Source organism: Poecilia reticulata, linkage group LG1 (assembly GCF_000633615.1).
Source record: "Poecilia reticulata strain Guanapo linkage group LG1, Guppy_female_1.0+MT, whole genome shotgun sequence".
In the NCBI taxonomy this organism is placed as follows: domain Eukaryota; kingdom Metazoa; phylum Chordata; class Actinopteri; order Cyprinodontiformes; family Poeciliidae; genus Poecilia; species Poecilia reticulata.
Window position 1 is genome coordinate 1,275,445 of NC_024331.1, and position 15,617 is coordinate 1,291,061.

A 15,617-nucleotide genomic window follows, 5' to 3' on the forward strand; every position below is an offset into this window, starting at 1 on the left:
CACAACATATGGTTCTACTTCCTGTTAAACAAGTTGTCGAAAAAACTCCTTCTAGTCCCACATTTAATCGATTTATCATCAATGTATTATTCTGTCTGCCGTGATGCTAGACTTTATGCACACACTGCCCTCTACTGGTCACAAAGATAATTGTATGGGGCACACTCCCAAAATGTATGAAAAAAAAACCCTGCCAATATCGGATCAATAACCTTAATCAAATGAAGTTTTCTGAGTTAAATAGATAAAATTGTGTATAACAATTTTTGATGATTATCAGTATTTCTGGGCGCTAAGCTCACATTAGCCCACTCTATACCCAATGAAGCTCAATGTGTGGAATGTCTCTCCTCCGAATTATATGTAATGCCAGAGGTCTGTATGTGCTGCAGCAAAAACCGATAGTCTTGAAGCAAAACCAGCTGTACTTAACAAAACAAAATAGTTTATGAAGTGGATGTATTGTGAGAGGACCCTGTAAGGGGACACCACCATCTTTTAAAGATGATTTTAATTGCAAATAAAATAAAAAGGTAACTGTTGTATCAAAGTTAATGTCCTGAAAAGTAAATAACCTTCCCTCCCTATAAATGTCACAAAGTGTGTAAATATTTTTCTGTCCTTAAGAAATTAAATTACACAACTGAATCATTTAAAAAAAAGATGCCTTTTTGGTAATATTTTTATGAAATACTTTCAGCATGGGACAAAACAGTTAAAATATCAGACTAAAATCTTCCAAACAACAAGCATAATCACTAGTAAGGATATTTCTGTATTAAATATAATTAAACCAGGTTTGATTCATCAAGGAAAACTGGAAGTTGTGGCTTACTGTGAAGAAATAAGTTTAGACGTTTCTATATGCAGTAGAACAATTACACTTTAATTCATAAAAAAACATATTTTGCACATCTTTAGTAACAGACCATTGTTATAAGTAGAGACTTTTGTTTAAACTTCCAGTTTGTAGAAAAAAAAACATGCACACAAGAAATCATTTAAAAAATCCACAAAACCATTTGTTGTGTCACAGCTTCATTTACAAAGTTTCATTCTTTATAAATATTGTTGGCACTTATTTTAAAACAGACACCAAGCAACTAAAATGATTTATGACTGGGATGCCCGAGTAGCACCGTGTGTAGATGGATGACTAAACGAACCATTATTACCAAAAACAGTTTTGCTGATGCATTTTTTTACACTGCTGCTGTTACATAATCAGAAGCTTGACAGACAGTATTTCACTACATTTTATTTTCAGCAACAGCAATTACGTTACAGATCACTGATGATGTCATATGGGTGATAAATGTGGAGGCTGCGCCACGTGGCTCTGGAACAAAGTTATCCGATCCAGCAGCGACAGTGAGATGCCCCTGATGACGGAGGGCAGGTCCTCGTGTTGTAGCGGGTAGATGACCACACTGAGTGCTGAACGCTCAGCTGAAAATCTAACAGAAAGAGAAAATGCAAAACTGACTTCTAATTTATTATATCGCACCATTGAACCTTCTGACCAACACCAGCAGGCGAGGTGGACGTCTTCCCCGAGGACACAGCGACAGAGCTGGAGTGTTAGTCAGTAAAAATAACTTCTCTTGATTATTTGCTCAGCTTTGTTCTGCCATGCTCATCACCCAAACATACATATCATGAAGAAGAGTATAAACCCCATAGCATTTGATACTGGCATGGCAGTGCCCCCTAGCGTTTGGACATGTAATACAAACAAAACAACAACAAAGGACAAACGGGGAGTGGGAATCAAACCAGTGAACCACACCTGAGTGAAGTTGGCCCCCCCACCTTCTTCAAATCAGACAAAATTGGTGTCAAACGACTCAGCTACGTATGTGCTGGTTTGTGCAGCAAAATTTTTCGTTTGTGCTGCTTTGGCTTTGAAGATATTAATGAAAGTGTAAAGGTCAAAAGGTCAACCAGCCCCTCAACTTTTATGAAATCCAACTTTCTTTATATCTTTAAAATGATATCGGCACAAACGAAAATTTTTGCTGCACAAACCAGCACAAACGTAGCCGAGTTGATTGACACCCATTTTGTCTGATTTGAAGAAAGTGGGGTACTGGTTGACCTTGGATGACCTCTAGAAACATTTCTTTATATCTTTAAAATGATAGCGGCACAAACGAAAATTTTTGCTGCACAAACCAGCACAAACGTAGCACAAACGTTTGACACCAATTTTGTCTGATTTGAAAAAGGTGGGGGGGCCAATTGACCTTTTGACCTTTACACTTTCATTAATATCTTCAAAGCCAAAGCAGCAGAAACGAAAATTTTTGCTGCACAAACCAGCACAAACGTAGCCGAGTTGATTGACACCCATTTTGTCTGATTTGAAGAAAGTGGGGTACTGGTTGACCTTGGATGACCTCTAGAAACATTTCTTTATATCTTTAAAATGATAGCGGCACAAACGAAAATTTTTGCTGCACAAACCAGCACAAACGTAGCACAAACGTTTGACACCAATTTTGTCTGATTTGAAAAAGGTGGGGGGGCCAACTTCACTCAGGTGTGAACCACCAGTTGTAAAGAATTTACAGTCAGTGTGTCAGTGAAAAGAAGATTATAAAGAAATGGCAATTACACAAGGTTAGGTTGGTTTAGTTAGCTTAGAGTCATCACACTGAAACGCCTTTGTGTATTTATTTAGGTTATATTTATCTAATATTAACACATATTTGATAGTTTGAAACATTGGAGTGCGACATGACGGTAAAAGCAGAAGAAATCAGTAAATACAACTTAATCTTCACTCACCTGTCCAGCAGGGACTTCTGCAGTGTCCGACAGGCGGCCAGAGTGCCGCCCATGAACATGTGGCACATTACAACATGGCAGCAGCGCTCCATGAACGTCTCTGTGGCCAAAGAGTCGAAGGTGCCGCTACGGGAGATGAGACAGAGCCGCTGCAGGCGATGGCAGCTGGACAAGGCCTCAAAGAAAGACGTGTTGGCATTTAGGTATGGCTGCTCTAACCTAACACACACACACACACACACACACACACACACACACACACACACACACACACACACACACATAAAACAAAGATGAAGACTTCAGGTTTCCAGCAGAAATCCACACTGAGGATGGATAGATGGCTCTGTTAAAAGACAACTAGATGCATAGATAGACAAAAAATGGTTGGATGAATGGAAGGACACATTCAGACAATGTCAGAAAAAAACGTTTCAATTCTCATCCTTTGGTCTTATTGATATGTTGCAAATCTTAAGATTAAATTGCAGCTTTTCCTTGACTGAGATAATGCTAACTAAATTGAAGACTATATTAGAAAAAAAACTAAAAGCTGCTAGTTAAAGGAATATGTGGTTATGTTTAGGAATTCACCATCCATCCACAGCCAAATGTTTCTGAACAAGGAAAAGACAAGTTGAAGACTTCCTCTAACCTGAGTTCCTGCAGCTGTGTGCACTGTGCAAGTGTCTCCAGCAAGGAGGCTGCGTAGTTCATGGTTTTCAGAGATCCCAAGTTGGCTAAGGACAACACCCGTAGGTCTCTGCACTTCCTAGTCAGCTGTACCAGTCCAGTTCCTTTGAGGACTCCAGGGAGTCCGGCCAGAGTCAAGCGACGTAGCCGAGGTAAAGCTTCAAGTGCTGCCAGGTGCACATCTCCAACTCCTTGTGCCCAAGCGCACATCCCACGAGGCTCCACGCTGGCACGGGTGCACGGCTCGAGCCGAGGCAGCGCCGATGCAAAACCTGGACCGATGAGCTCAAAGGTTTCTAAGAAGCGACAGCCAGCTGTGAGCAAAACCAGCCCAGAAATGCTGTCCCCGGCCAACAAAGGCTCCGAATCAGGTTTGTAATTCTGGAGACCCACACGCGGGGCCTTCTTCAGTCCCTGGAACAGCAGTGAGGGAGTTGAGCCAGGCGCTGAGGTGTGATTCGTATTTACACCGTCTGACAAAGCGCAGGCAGGCAAGGTCAGAGACCGCAGGTGTTTGAATCTGCCCAGGCTGGCACCCAAGTGTGTTTGTCCGTCCAGCCCAGGTGAGCACTCGTGATGATAATGTGTGTGCATCAGGTTCAGGTGTTTAACGTTGGAGCAGGTTGCAGCCACCTGGCCCATTGTCTCAGCAACCAGCTGATCCTCCACACTCCTGCACTCCGAGTACGGAACATGGTTGATCCCGCTGAGGTTGAGGCTGACGAGCTGAGCAGCGTCTCTGACTCCACCGCCAAGCAGCGACTGGAAGACCTGCGGCCACAACGCAGGGCAGCGGCTGAAGCTCAGGTGCTTGGGGCTGTTTCCCTCCAGAGCTCGCTTTAGGGACAGTGGATCCAGCCAGGTGCGTGGCAGCTGCAGCGCCAGCAGGTCTCCACGCTGACCGAGGCTTTGAGCCAGTGAGGGAGCAGCGGGCCAGTGAGCCGGATTGGGACCAGGAATTGAAACAAGGAAAACTCTGAGGTGCTTTGGAATGTGAACGCTAAACACGGCAAGGTAGAGAAGGAGCAGCGTCTGGTTCACCTGGTGCAGAAAGGACATCGATCGAGCTCTTAAAGCGTACATTACAGGAATCAGACAGATAGTGTAACAGGAATCCCAAATAACTCACCTCTCCTGGGGCCAGTCTGGCCGTGAACTCCTCCAGCTGTTCGTAATGTGGCACGCTGCTCTGGCCGACCATCAGCTGACAGCAAACACCGATGCCCTCTCTGGTCACATCTGGAATGTCAAACTGCAGCATCAGCCTGAAACACAACGGCAAACAGTCAACTCCAACACTGTCCTCTGGAAAAAACACTGTCTAAAAATGCACCTCACAGCCAGTGGAACCGATGATAACACCAGGTTACAAAAAAAGATTTTTTGGAAGTCTATGTTTTTTCAACTGAATTAGGATTATTTTGCACCGCTGAATCCAAAAATGACATTAATTTTTCTCGGTCAGGTCAGGTTTTTATTCTAATTTGATTTAGAAAAATCCAATCTTCTGACTGAATTGATGACATTATCAGTTCATTTATGTTAATATTTCTCATCCAAAAAAGGTTTTAGGAGAAAAAAAAATTGTTTTCTAAACTAGGACTTCTGTAAATTGTATAATAAACACTGATAAGGGGAAGTACATGTGAATTGAACATTTCGTCTTCATTGTGTAAAATTCTCCGTCTCTCTTCTGCCCTGATGGAATCTCTCCTCTTGCAGTCCGACAGTTACTGACCTATGAGGCAATCACTATTTCATCACAGCGATGAAAATTCTTCATAGTCTGTTTGAAAAGCTGGATGTTTACTCTCTTCTGGAGAGCTTTATGAGCTTCTATTGTCTGAATTGGTAGAAATAAGTTGTAGCCCCTTTTCTGTTATTTATCCATTTTAGGTAAATCATTACAGAAATAGAAGTACAAACAGCATATGTATCCGAGCATATGAAGACCTAACCTTACAGTTTTCTCACAATTCCTTTGATCCCAGACTCTTACTTGCGAAGTTGGGCACAGCAAGGCACCACGCCATAGCTCGGTGTAAACAGAGTCTGTCTCAGCTCTGTGAGGCGGCTCAGTGAATCAACGGCTTCTGAGCTGAGCAGTGCGGAGTTGAAACAGGGCCTAACATCAAACGCCAGCGATCTGAGCAAAGACAAAGAGGATAAGAGACGCGACAGGCAAAGGGAGGTGAGGCGGCAGCCGGTTACATCCAGATGTGTTACTCCTCTGCATCGTGCCAGTTTGTCTAAGGTGGGGGCTGACAGCCAGTAGCAGCTGTTGAGGCTGAGGGATTGTACGTGGTTGGCTAGCAGGTTTAGAGTGTGACGGACCAACTGATCGTCAGCCTGGAAACAAAAAAAACCCCAAAAAAAACAAGGTTTATTATTATTAAAACCAGATCTGCTGTGTTTTTCCACTTTAATGTTAGGGAGGGTTTTAGGACTCATGAGCATCTGCACAGATATGCCCTAAAAAAGTGTATTTGATATGTTGTTCATGTGTTTGTTTCTGAACTAAACAAAGAATTTCTCAGTCCTGAAATGTCTCATCATCTCCAAAGAATGTAAGAGATTTTTAATTGCTTTACCAGATATTCTTCAGAAAATCTGACGTTTGTGAGCAGTGTCTTGTCGTAGCAAAGTGTGTGTAACTTCTGGCAGACATTTGCCACATTAGTCAGCAGGTCACACACTGGAACATGACGGAGGATACACAGCAGGATCTCATCAGACAGATCCGACATCCCAACCGAGCCAGACGACATGGTATCCTGGTTACAGAAAGCCTGACACAGAGACAAAAGATCCGTTATATCAGTCAGAGTTCATGAGACAGCTCACCGAAATAGCTCAATAAAAGATATTCTAAACTGTGACATTTGTAAATATGTTGTTCCTTCAACCAGTCAAAGTGAGGACTGCTTCTGGCAACAGGATTGCTGATAGAATTTTTCAGAATCTACAGAACCAAATTTCCTGACACTCAGTAAAGAAATGCAGTTCTTTTTGACCTGAGCTAGGAGGCTGAAGGAACCTACAACCTTTTCATTTCAGGAGCTTAAAAGTAAATGCCTTCCATGTTCTGGTTCATCCATGCATCCATCTACACACTTAACCTTGCAGGATCGCAAGGGGCGCTGGTGTCCATCTCCAGCGGTCAACGGGTGACCGCTGGGCCACTGTAGTTCAAGAATATTCAACAATATTTCACTTATTTGCTTAATTAACACCTGGGCTGTTTTGTCTGTCTGTGTTGGATCATTGTTCATCTGTATTTAGAAACGCCGCCCCTAAGATTTACCTGGGCAAAAGGTGCGTTTCTCAAAACCTCAGAATTCACTCAACTGCTTTTGTCCTGTGTTAATATTAAAACAGGAATGCAAAGAGGAAAGCCCAAGTCTCACCACAGCTCTTATCGTAAACATTTAAATTGGATTTGTCGCACAATTCAGATTATCTTTGTCTGATGATATATAGAGCAGATACTTTTTCACACTGCATGTACATGTCCTGTGGCAGAGTGCATGTGCCCTACGTAATGCGACAGCACATGCAGTAACCTACATTTTGTACAAAAAATAATTATGCTGCATAATCATTTATGATGGGCGGTGCATAATAAAAAGAAGTGCATCGTCGACAACATTTTCTTACTTTTTTTTTTTTTTTTTTTTTACGCCCTTAATCCACTGGACCATTTCAAAATGCCTACCAGTCTGTTTCTCTACATCTGAATATTAAAAACCGCCAGGCTAAACTAAGCAGAATTTTGTCTTAAGCTTAGAAGCGATTAAAATAACAAACGTTAATTAAGATATCTAGCCCGCCCTGTGAAAACCTCGCCTACCTACCTGCTCGATCTGTCGATCCATTCCCTCCATAATCCCAGGTGCAGTCTCATTCATGACTGGTGTGTTATTTCTAAACATTGATTTGAAATTAAATCCGCGTGCCTTTCATGTTCCAGTCCTCCTGCTTTAACACCGTACCACAGGCTGCCGTTAGCTGCTACACGGAGGATATTTGAGGCCGCACCAGCGGGAAGATCTTAATGGACGGATTAACTTCCGGCTGATCGTCGTCTTCTTCTTGATTTTTGTTGGTGATTGGCATAAAACTATAAGTAGCATTACCGCAATCTACCGGTACGGAGTGTAGTGTGGTTTATGAGTGTCTGTCTGTCTTGGACAGAGAAAAAGTAAAAACAGCAAAATAATTATGTAAAATTATGCAATTTTACAGTTTGTTTAAAAAGGAACAGTTAAAAGATACAAGATCTTATGATTTTCTGCCTCTCTCATACTCATCAACCTACAAACATTTAAATCTCCCCACGCCAGATGAACTATTAAATTTAATGACTCTTAAACCTCACATTCTCATCCTCAGAGAATGTCATCCCTCCATAAGTAGGAGGGATAACTACACCCTTAAGAGGGTGGTTGGAGTCTGTGCTTCAAAGAGCCAGCCACCATACAGAGTGTATACTAGTCAATGAGCTAGAACTGTAGTATCCCTTGTGTTCAGCCACCGTTTAGCCAGGTAGACAAAGAGTCTTACCTGGACTACAGACAAGAGACAACCCAAAGATATCCAATTTTATATTTTAAGATAAAAAGTAAGTTTTGCATTTAATTTGGAATTAAAGTCCCAAAGTCAGATAGAAAAGGGGTACGGTAGTTAAATTGTTAGGGAAGCCTAATTATTACTGATTAGGTAATAATTAGGCTGGTGTTAGTCCTCTGTTTAGTCTCAATTATAAAGTCTGGAACCATCTACCAGGACATTTTAGAGCACTTCATGCTTCCATCTGCTCACAAGCTTTATGGAGAGCCACTTCAATATTGAGCAGAACTTGGTACCTGCCCACACGGCCTCCAACACCTCCGTTAAAAACAACAGTCTAATTGTGCTTGATTGGCCAGCAAATTCCTCAGATCTAAACCACACAAAGAATATGAAGAATTGGCAAAGGAAAGGGGAAAAACTCCAGAATAAAAAAAATGCTGAAGAGCTGAAGGCCACTAATAAGCATGTTGTGTTTCATTAACACTTTAGTGTCAAAGACACCTCCATCAATGCAGTGATTCATGAAAAGGAGTCTAGACCAGCTGTAAACTATGAAACTTAACTCAGAACACAGATTACACATGTGAATTATGTTGCATAGTGAATGAGTTTACATTTTGAAATTGAATTCTAAAAATATTTTTATAACTAATTTTAGATGGACCTCTAAATCAAATTAGTGTACCATGGTGACTCATTGACCTGTGTAACTGCATCATAAATTTCTCAAGATGAAATGATTGATGTATGACATACAGAAAAGGAGTTTCCCAATTTAATCACAGCTTGTCCATCTTCTGAAAAAAAATTTATAAGTTGGGTTTATTCTGTACAGAAACACATTTCTTTGAAATCTCATGCACAAGTTTATAGCTCTAGATTTTAGCTTGGAGTTTTGATGTCAGTTTCAATTTTTAGCCTAATTACCCTCTAAATCAGGTGAGTGATGCAGGAGGCAATAAGGCAACCAATAGAAATGAACAATGACTGCATGTAGGTCTGTTTTTGTACAGTACTTTAGTTTTTAATTGTGCATCAAATACAGAAAGCTGGTTCAGCACTATAAATTTCATGCCCCACCCCTCCAAGGGTAGATACATTTTACTCCATCCTTGCCTCACTTTTACATGTTAAGACTCCTTGTCACAGTTAAATACAACTTTGAAAATTTTGCACAACTTGCACCAGGTGCATCTCATTTCCCAAACTCAAGTGAATTTGTAGCCATGATTGTAACGTTTGGGTTCAAACAAATGTTGAAACGGTGTTTAACTGAAGATTGTTGACATGTGCAAGTAGGATTAGTAATTTGTCTTATGCCAAATTACTAATCTGAAGTTTGCTTCAGACTTTACCAAGTCTGAAGAGAAAAAAAAAAAAAAATCCTTTGGAGGTTTAACTTTTTGCTCTGCATTGTCAAATTCTAGATAATGCGACAAGTTAGCACCAAGTTTGACTCCATGTAAAGCTTTTGAAGACACTCATTTGAAACTCAGATTAATACTGGCCTAACTTTGTACAACTAGTAACAAGTTTCATTTTAGATGCGCATTAAACTGCCCCAACGCCCCCCCCCCCCCCCCCCCCTACAACACTCAAGACCAGGCAGACAGAAATCTCAGACATGTGCGCTTTATTGGGCTGTTGTGTACATTGGAGACTTGACACCCCATGCACAAACCTTCATACACCTCAAAATGTAGAAGTCCTTTTTGCATGATGACAAACTGGACCAAACATTAAGGCCGAGTACGAAAAAAAAAAGTTCAGATTACATAATTTATACATTAAGCAATACACAGTAAACCTTCATAGAGGCAAATAAGGTGGTGAACAAAGACATCTGGAATGACTTCACAACTGACATGTTTCACACATTCACACCGCCAAGGATGCCCTTAGCTTCCTGTAGTGTCACCCCATCAAGGGCCATAGTGCCACAGCCAGAGTGATGACAGAATGGAAGAAGTGTCGGCTCAGCACAGTGTGTTGGTGCAGGTATGCAGAACCTGTTTGGGCTGGAGCAGTGTTTTTAGGGAGGGTGGCAGGCTTAGAAATGAGTCTTTTTAGAAGCACTTCCTGTGGACAATGCTGGGGCCAGACTCATCATACTCCTGCTTGCTGATCCACATCTGCTGGAAGGTAGACAGGGAAGCCAGGATGGAGCCTCCGATCCACACGGAGTACTTCCTCTCTGGAGGAGCGATGATCTGGAAAGACAAACAGCAAGTTCAAATTGACGTTCAAAATATTTCAGTAAAAAGGAGTCAGTCAGAAGTCTTGCCATTTTCAATCTTACCTTAATCTTCATGGTTGTGGGTGCCAAGGCGGTGATTTCCTTCTGCATGCGGTCAGCGATGCCAGGGTACATGGTGGTACCTCCAGACAGGACAGTGTTGGCGTACAGATCCTTACGAATATCCACATCACACTTCATGATGCTGTTGAAGGTAGTCTCATGAATGCCACATGATTCCATACCTGTGAAGCAGAGTGATAATTTGTTTAAAAAAAAAAAGGACAAAATTAAAAAATTTGCATCCAATCGTTAAAGATTAACGCAACTTGCCCAGGAAGGAAGGCTGGAAGAGGGCTTCTGGGCAACGGAACCTCTCGTTTCCAATGGTGATGACCTGGCCGTCGGGGAGCTCGTAGCTCTTCTCCAATGAAGAGGAGGAAGCAGCAGTTCCCATTTCCTGCTCAAAGTCCAGTGCAACATAGCACAACTTCTCTTTGATGTCACGCACAATCTCACGCTCAGCTGGAGGACAACAGGTTTTGACATGGTCAGGGAATAGATTACTGGAACAAATTGCCTTAAGGTAAACAGAGAAGTTTGCTTACCTGTTGTTGTGAAGCTGTAACCCCTCTCAGTCAGGATTTTCATGAGGTAGTCTGTGAGGTCTCTGCCAGCCAGGTCCAGCCTCAGGATGGCATGTGGCAGAGCATAGCCTTCATAGATGGGCACTGTGTGGGTCACACCATCACCAGAGTCCATGACGATACCGGTGGTACGTCCAGAGGCGTACAGGGACAGCACAGCCTGGATGGCCACATACATGGCAGGTGTGTTGAACGTCTCAAACATGATCTGGAAGGAGGGGGGAACTGTTACTCACTGAATTCACAAGTCCTGAGAAAAAGTTAGAAAGACAGGGCTGTTATTTTTAATGTACAGGTTTCAGTCAAGCAGAAAACCAGATTAGTCAGAACTAATCTACAGACGTGCAATTTGAAAACTTCATTGCTCATGCTGCAGCTAATCGTTTATTCAGTGCAGGAAAACAGAAACCTGAAGAGATGAAAAGTTCAGCTCAGGGAAGAGAAACCTACAAGTTGAGGAACAGGAGGAGTTCAAGACCAAGAAATACTAAGACAGTCCTGGATACAGAATGTTTTGATGACATTACTCTAGTTACCTGGGTCATCTTCTCCCTGTTGGCTTTAGGGTTCAGGGGGGCTTCTGTGAGCAGCACAGGGTGCTCCTCAGGTGCAACTCGCAGCTCGTTGTAGAAGGTATGATGCCAGATCTTCTCCATGTCATCCCAGTTTGTCACAATGCCATGCTCAATGGGGTACTTCAGGGTCAGAATTCCCCTTTTGCTCTGTGCCTCATCACCAACATAGCTGTCTTTCTGGCCCATTCCAACCATCACGCCCTGGGAAAGCAGTGTTTTAGTTTCACCCTATAAGGTTTGCAATCATGTTTTCAAATAAAGGGAGAAGGAGGCGAGTTTGTACCTGATGCCTGGGGCGACCAACAATGGAGGGGAAGACGGCACGTGGAGCATCATCTCCTGCAAAGCCAGCTTTGCACATTCCAGAGCCATTGTCAACAACGAGGGCTGCAATTTCATCTTCCATTTTCTAAGGGGGAAAGAAAAATTTAGATCCAATAGTTGAAACTCTTGTTGTAGCGTCTGAACGCTGGGTGTCGCAGTTGAGTAAATCCTCGGTCAAATCCAGAGATGTGAAACAAAAGGCAGTTTCTCGACCGGTCTGGACATGGCCATAAAAGGCAAAAAGTGAGGGCAGTCTGGATACAGCAGCGGCACACCGGCCCGGAAGTCATCCCGGCAGTAGCCCCAGCCTCACCCTTCACCGGAGTTGCCGAGACAGAATAAATTCTCCAAATGTCGCATATTCAGTCCCTAAAAAAAATAAAGCTTTTTTCTGACGTAAACAAAATCGACTAAGTCGTGCAGACATGTGGCTTTTTGAGATGCCAGCCGTGAAGAGAACTCGGCTTCTAATTGCTTATTCCCCCCACCACCAGTTTTCAATTTTAAAAAGACAAGTTGCACCTTAACGTCAAAGCCAAGGAACCAGACGCGTTACAAACGCTGATGCGCAACTGGAAAACTAGGTCCGTTTTAAGCCAGATTTAAGTCAGCGCGAGCGGTAACATGATGCTTTGAAGTAACCGTTTAAAAATGCAACGCCACTAAGCTGAACACCGACACTGAAAGGTTGTCTGGGGTATCAAATTAAGCCACCTTAACGATACGTTTAACGAGATCATACAACATTGAAGACGAAAGCGACAACACTATAAAGTACAGTCTGAAACCGCTAAAGAAGTGCAGCCACAACAACAGCAAAAAAAAAAAAAAACTCAAATCCGTTGCTCTTACCTTTGCGAAGGAGAGTTATCAGCTTAGTGTCTGACCGCTATGTTTAGTGCTCAGGTGTCTGAGGTCGACTGCAGTAAAGGCCAATAATTCCCAGGACTTTATTTGCGCTCGAGCTTCAGCCCCTTTCCAAATAAGGCAAACTTTCCGCACAGCGCCTTCTGATTGGCTCCGCTGCATCCACTGGGTGTGGCACATGCAAATACCAGCTCTGCTGGCTGATGCTTGATACTGAAGAGCAGAAAAAAAAAGAAAAAAGAAAGAAAGAAAAACTTAATCCATAGGTAAGTAATTTTAAGAATTAGTTTTATTATGTCAGACAGAGGTCAGGGAAATACACCAACCTGTCTATTCCTCCTTCATCATTAGGATTTTAATGACTTTTGGAAAAAGGCAAAAGCCTATTTTCTCATGCTAACTCATAAACATACTAGTTTTTTTATTCATCCTTCCATTATATTCATTATTTGTCTAATTTTGATTAATTAGTTGTGCTTAGAAACACAAGCCTGGTCTTACAATAGTTACTACAGATACACTGGAAAATTACAATGTCAGGTCTGCTGACAGCCATGTTAATACACTTTAACACACAATGATAGTGATCTGAGTGAAAGATACACGTGGACATTTTGAGGTGTGTTTAACATAAAAATTCAGCAGACTGTACATCTCATTATGTGTAACCACTTGTGTAATAGGTGAGGAGGGAACACCCTTTGGCTTCATGATACACAATAGGTGAGTTGGCATTAAATTATGTGGCCTTGTGATGACTCATTTTAATACGCGTGCTCCCTTTGCAAACATGGCAAATGCTTCAACTTATTGGGGTAATAACTAAATCTAAAATTGAACAAATATTGTAGTGTTCCTCTTGAGAATGAGAGGCAGGGTTAGGCCGCTGTTTTAACTTAATTAGGGCACTGGGGGGAGACTTATAAACTGACACTGGGAATTCTTTCAAGCTCTGAGGGTTCCTAATAAGGATATATGGAATCCAGCTCACCAGTAGGGACGGGAAGCAGAGTTTTATAGGGACTCTTTTTTTTTCTCCCGTTGTTAAACATGCACGTAGGAAGTGATCACAGCTGAGGACAGCATCCAGGCTGGCTGAATGAGCTGATCAGGGAGTTGGCTTTTCACAGCGGCATTATCCTGCTTTAGACTCACAAGCACCAAGTATAGACTCAGGGCAGGGAACCATCCCTTTAAGAGAGCTTTTGGAAGACATCCATATAAGGAGATATTGGAGGATGTCACATGGGGGGGAAAAAATGCACAGCTCAGATCATGTGACTAGTCTGAGGAAATGAATGAAGCTTTCTTTTTAAGGGTTTACATGTGTTTTTGGTGGGTTTAATTTAAATGGTATTTGCAGGAACTTCTTTTCCCCTTATTTATATTTTGATACATTTTACCACATTGAGACTCCTCAGTATTTTATCTGAACTCTGTTTTTAAGCTATTTTAAAACTCTGCAGCATGTATGAGCAATACATGAATTACAACACATACATACAGTAGGCCCTCCTCCTTGCGTTACTCACTCACACATTCACAGAGAAACTCTCAGGCCTGGCTCTCTACTCTGACTAAGACCATATATGGAAAAAGCCAGCAGGTAGCCTCTGTCCACTTTCACCCCTGCCTGACCTCCGGTGCCGTCTCTCTTTTAAATACTGATTACCATCTTATCCTTCTTTATTTTAGAACATTTCCCCCTCCTCTTTACTGGAATTAACCACAATCGTTCTACTTCACATTACGCTTTTGGGAATGTGAAACAGATCAAACAGCATTTCTGCCTTTTTACCTTTATTATGGTTTCTCCCAGGTGTTAGGGTAGGTTAATCACATTCCAGTAGAGTACATTAATTACAAGAGTTGTGGCTTTAGTGCATGGTTGAGTAAACTAAAGAAAAACCTGCAAAGAAGTATTGTGAAATTTACAGAACAAACTGATTGGTAATTTCACTGATTTGGTAATTTCAAAATAAAAAAAAACCAATATCTGAACCATTAGTGACTGGGATAATTTTGCTTAATTTAATTATTCTAATAAATGGTTCGTAGTGTGTAACTACACTGCTTTTTGACTTAATTTTAACATGCAAAAAACTATATTAGCTAGTGTGTGTGTTGATAAACATAGCAAACAGCTGTACAATCAAGAATTCAAAACCAGATAAAAATAGCTTAGTACATAATCATAACCTTTAACCACAATCAATTAGAATATTGTCAAAAATGTGATTTAATAAAAAAATAACAGATTTTTTACACATTGTATATTCCAAACTTCAATTTTTATTACAAAGGTTTATAGCTCCTGAAAACCTCAAAATGAGTTTCTCTGATCATTACACTATCATGACCAGTAAGAAAAACAGAGAAACAAGAACAAAAGTGTCCACACACAGGGAGGATGGGAAACAACACTGATTGGACAAGCTCTGCTACTCCTTAACTTTTTCCACTGCTCTTTAACTCTGTCTGCAGAGACGGAGACATGGATACGATCCTGCAGCCAAGTCTCAGTAAAACATGTTACACTGCATTTCTGGTGCTCTGGCTGACTTGTTGTCAGGGTTTGGACTTTGTACAATTGGCTAAGCCAACAGTTTCAAACAGCACCTTAATGATTGCTTGAAGAGATGGTTTGAACTTCTTTCTTTGCTCCTGCTCTGCTGCATCCACGCTGCCTCCTATAGGTCATGACTGAAAAAACAAGGTCCAGGACCTGTATTCTCAAAGAATCCTATGGCAAAAAATTACATTTGTCTTGGAATTTTATTTCTGTAAGATAAATCATTCACAAAGCACTTTAGACCTTAAGAAGGTGGGTATAATCAAGGGGCAGACCGACAACACAGGAACTAAATGAACACACACTCACTTTTCTTCATCCAGTCTAGGTTGTACGATTCA

General features: G+C 41.7%; 2 protein-coding genes across 2 annotated transcripts; both read right to left on the reverse strand.

The window, feature by feature from the left end:
* Positions 1-865: 865 nt before the first annotated feature.
* fbxl18 (F-box and leucine-rich repeat protein 18) lies at positions 866-7,550 on the reverse strand. The gene is made up of 7 exons (XM_008404755.2): positions 7,338-7,550; positions 6,075-6,272; positions 5,483-5,832; positions 4,613-4,748; positions 3,446-4,524; positions 2,791-3,009; positions 866-1,457 (listed from the first exon to the last, which is right to left on the reverse strand). The coding sequence occupies exons 1-7, from the start codon at positions 7,413-7,415 to the stop codon at positions 1,301-1,303; spliced, it is 2,217 nt and encodes a 738-aa protein (XP_008402977.1). The 5' UTR covers positions 7,416-7,550; the 3' UTR covers positions 866-1,300.
* Positions 7,551-9,671: 2,121 nt separating this feature from the next.
* actb1 (actin, beta 1) lies at positions 9,672-12,798 on the reverse strand. Its single transcript, XM_008404745.2, has 7 exons — positions 12,690-12,798; positions 11,797-11,922; positions 11,475-11,714; positions 10,900-11,146; positions 10,625-10,816; positions 10,355-10,536; positions 9,672-10,265 (listed from the first exon to the last, which is right to left on the reverse strand). Exons 2-7 carry the CDS (start codon positions 11,917-11,919, stop codon positions 10,122-10,124), a joined length of 1,128 nt encoding a protein of 375 aa, XP_008402967.1. The 5' UTR covers positions 11,920-11,922; positions 12,690-12,798; the 3' UTR covers positions 9,672-10,121.
* Between the last annotated feature and the right edge of the window lie 2,819 nt (positions 12,799-15,617).

Coding starts and splice junctions, on each gene's coding strand:
- fbxl18 (XM_008404755.2), bottom strand. CDS start 7,415: ATGTTTAGAAATAACACACCAGTCATGAATGAGACTGCACCTGGGATT. Junction 5,833..6,074: donor GATTTTCTGAAGAATATCTG/GTAAAGCAATTA, acceptor TTTTGTTTCCAG/GCTGACGATCAGTTGGTCCG. Junction 4,749..5,482: donor TGCTGTGCCCAACTTCGCAA/GTAAGAGTCTGG, acceptor GTTGTGTTTCAG/GCTGATGCTGCAGTTTGACA.
- actb1 (XM_008404745.2), bottom strand. CDS start 11,919: ATGGAAGATGAAATTGCAGCCCTCGTTGTTGACAATGGCTCTGGAATG. Junction 10,537..10,624: donor CTTCCAGCCTTCCTTCCTGG/GCAAGTTGCGTT, acceptor TCTGCTTCACAG/GTATGGAATCATGTGGCATT. Junction 10,266..10,354: donor CCACAACCATGAAGATTAAG/GTAAGATTGAAA, acceptor TTGTCTTTCCAG/ATCATCGCTCCTCCAGAGAG.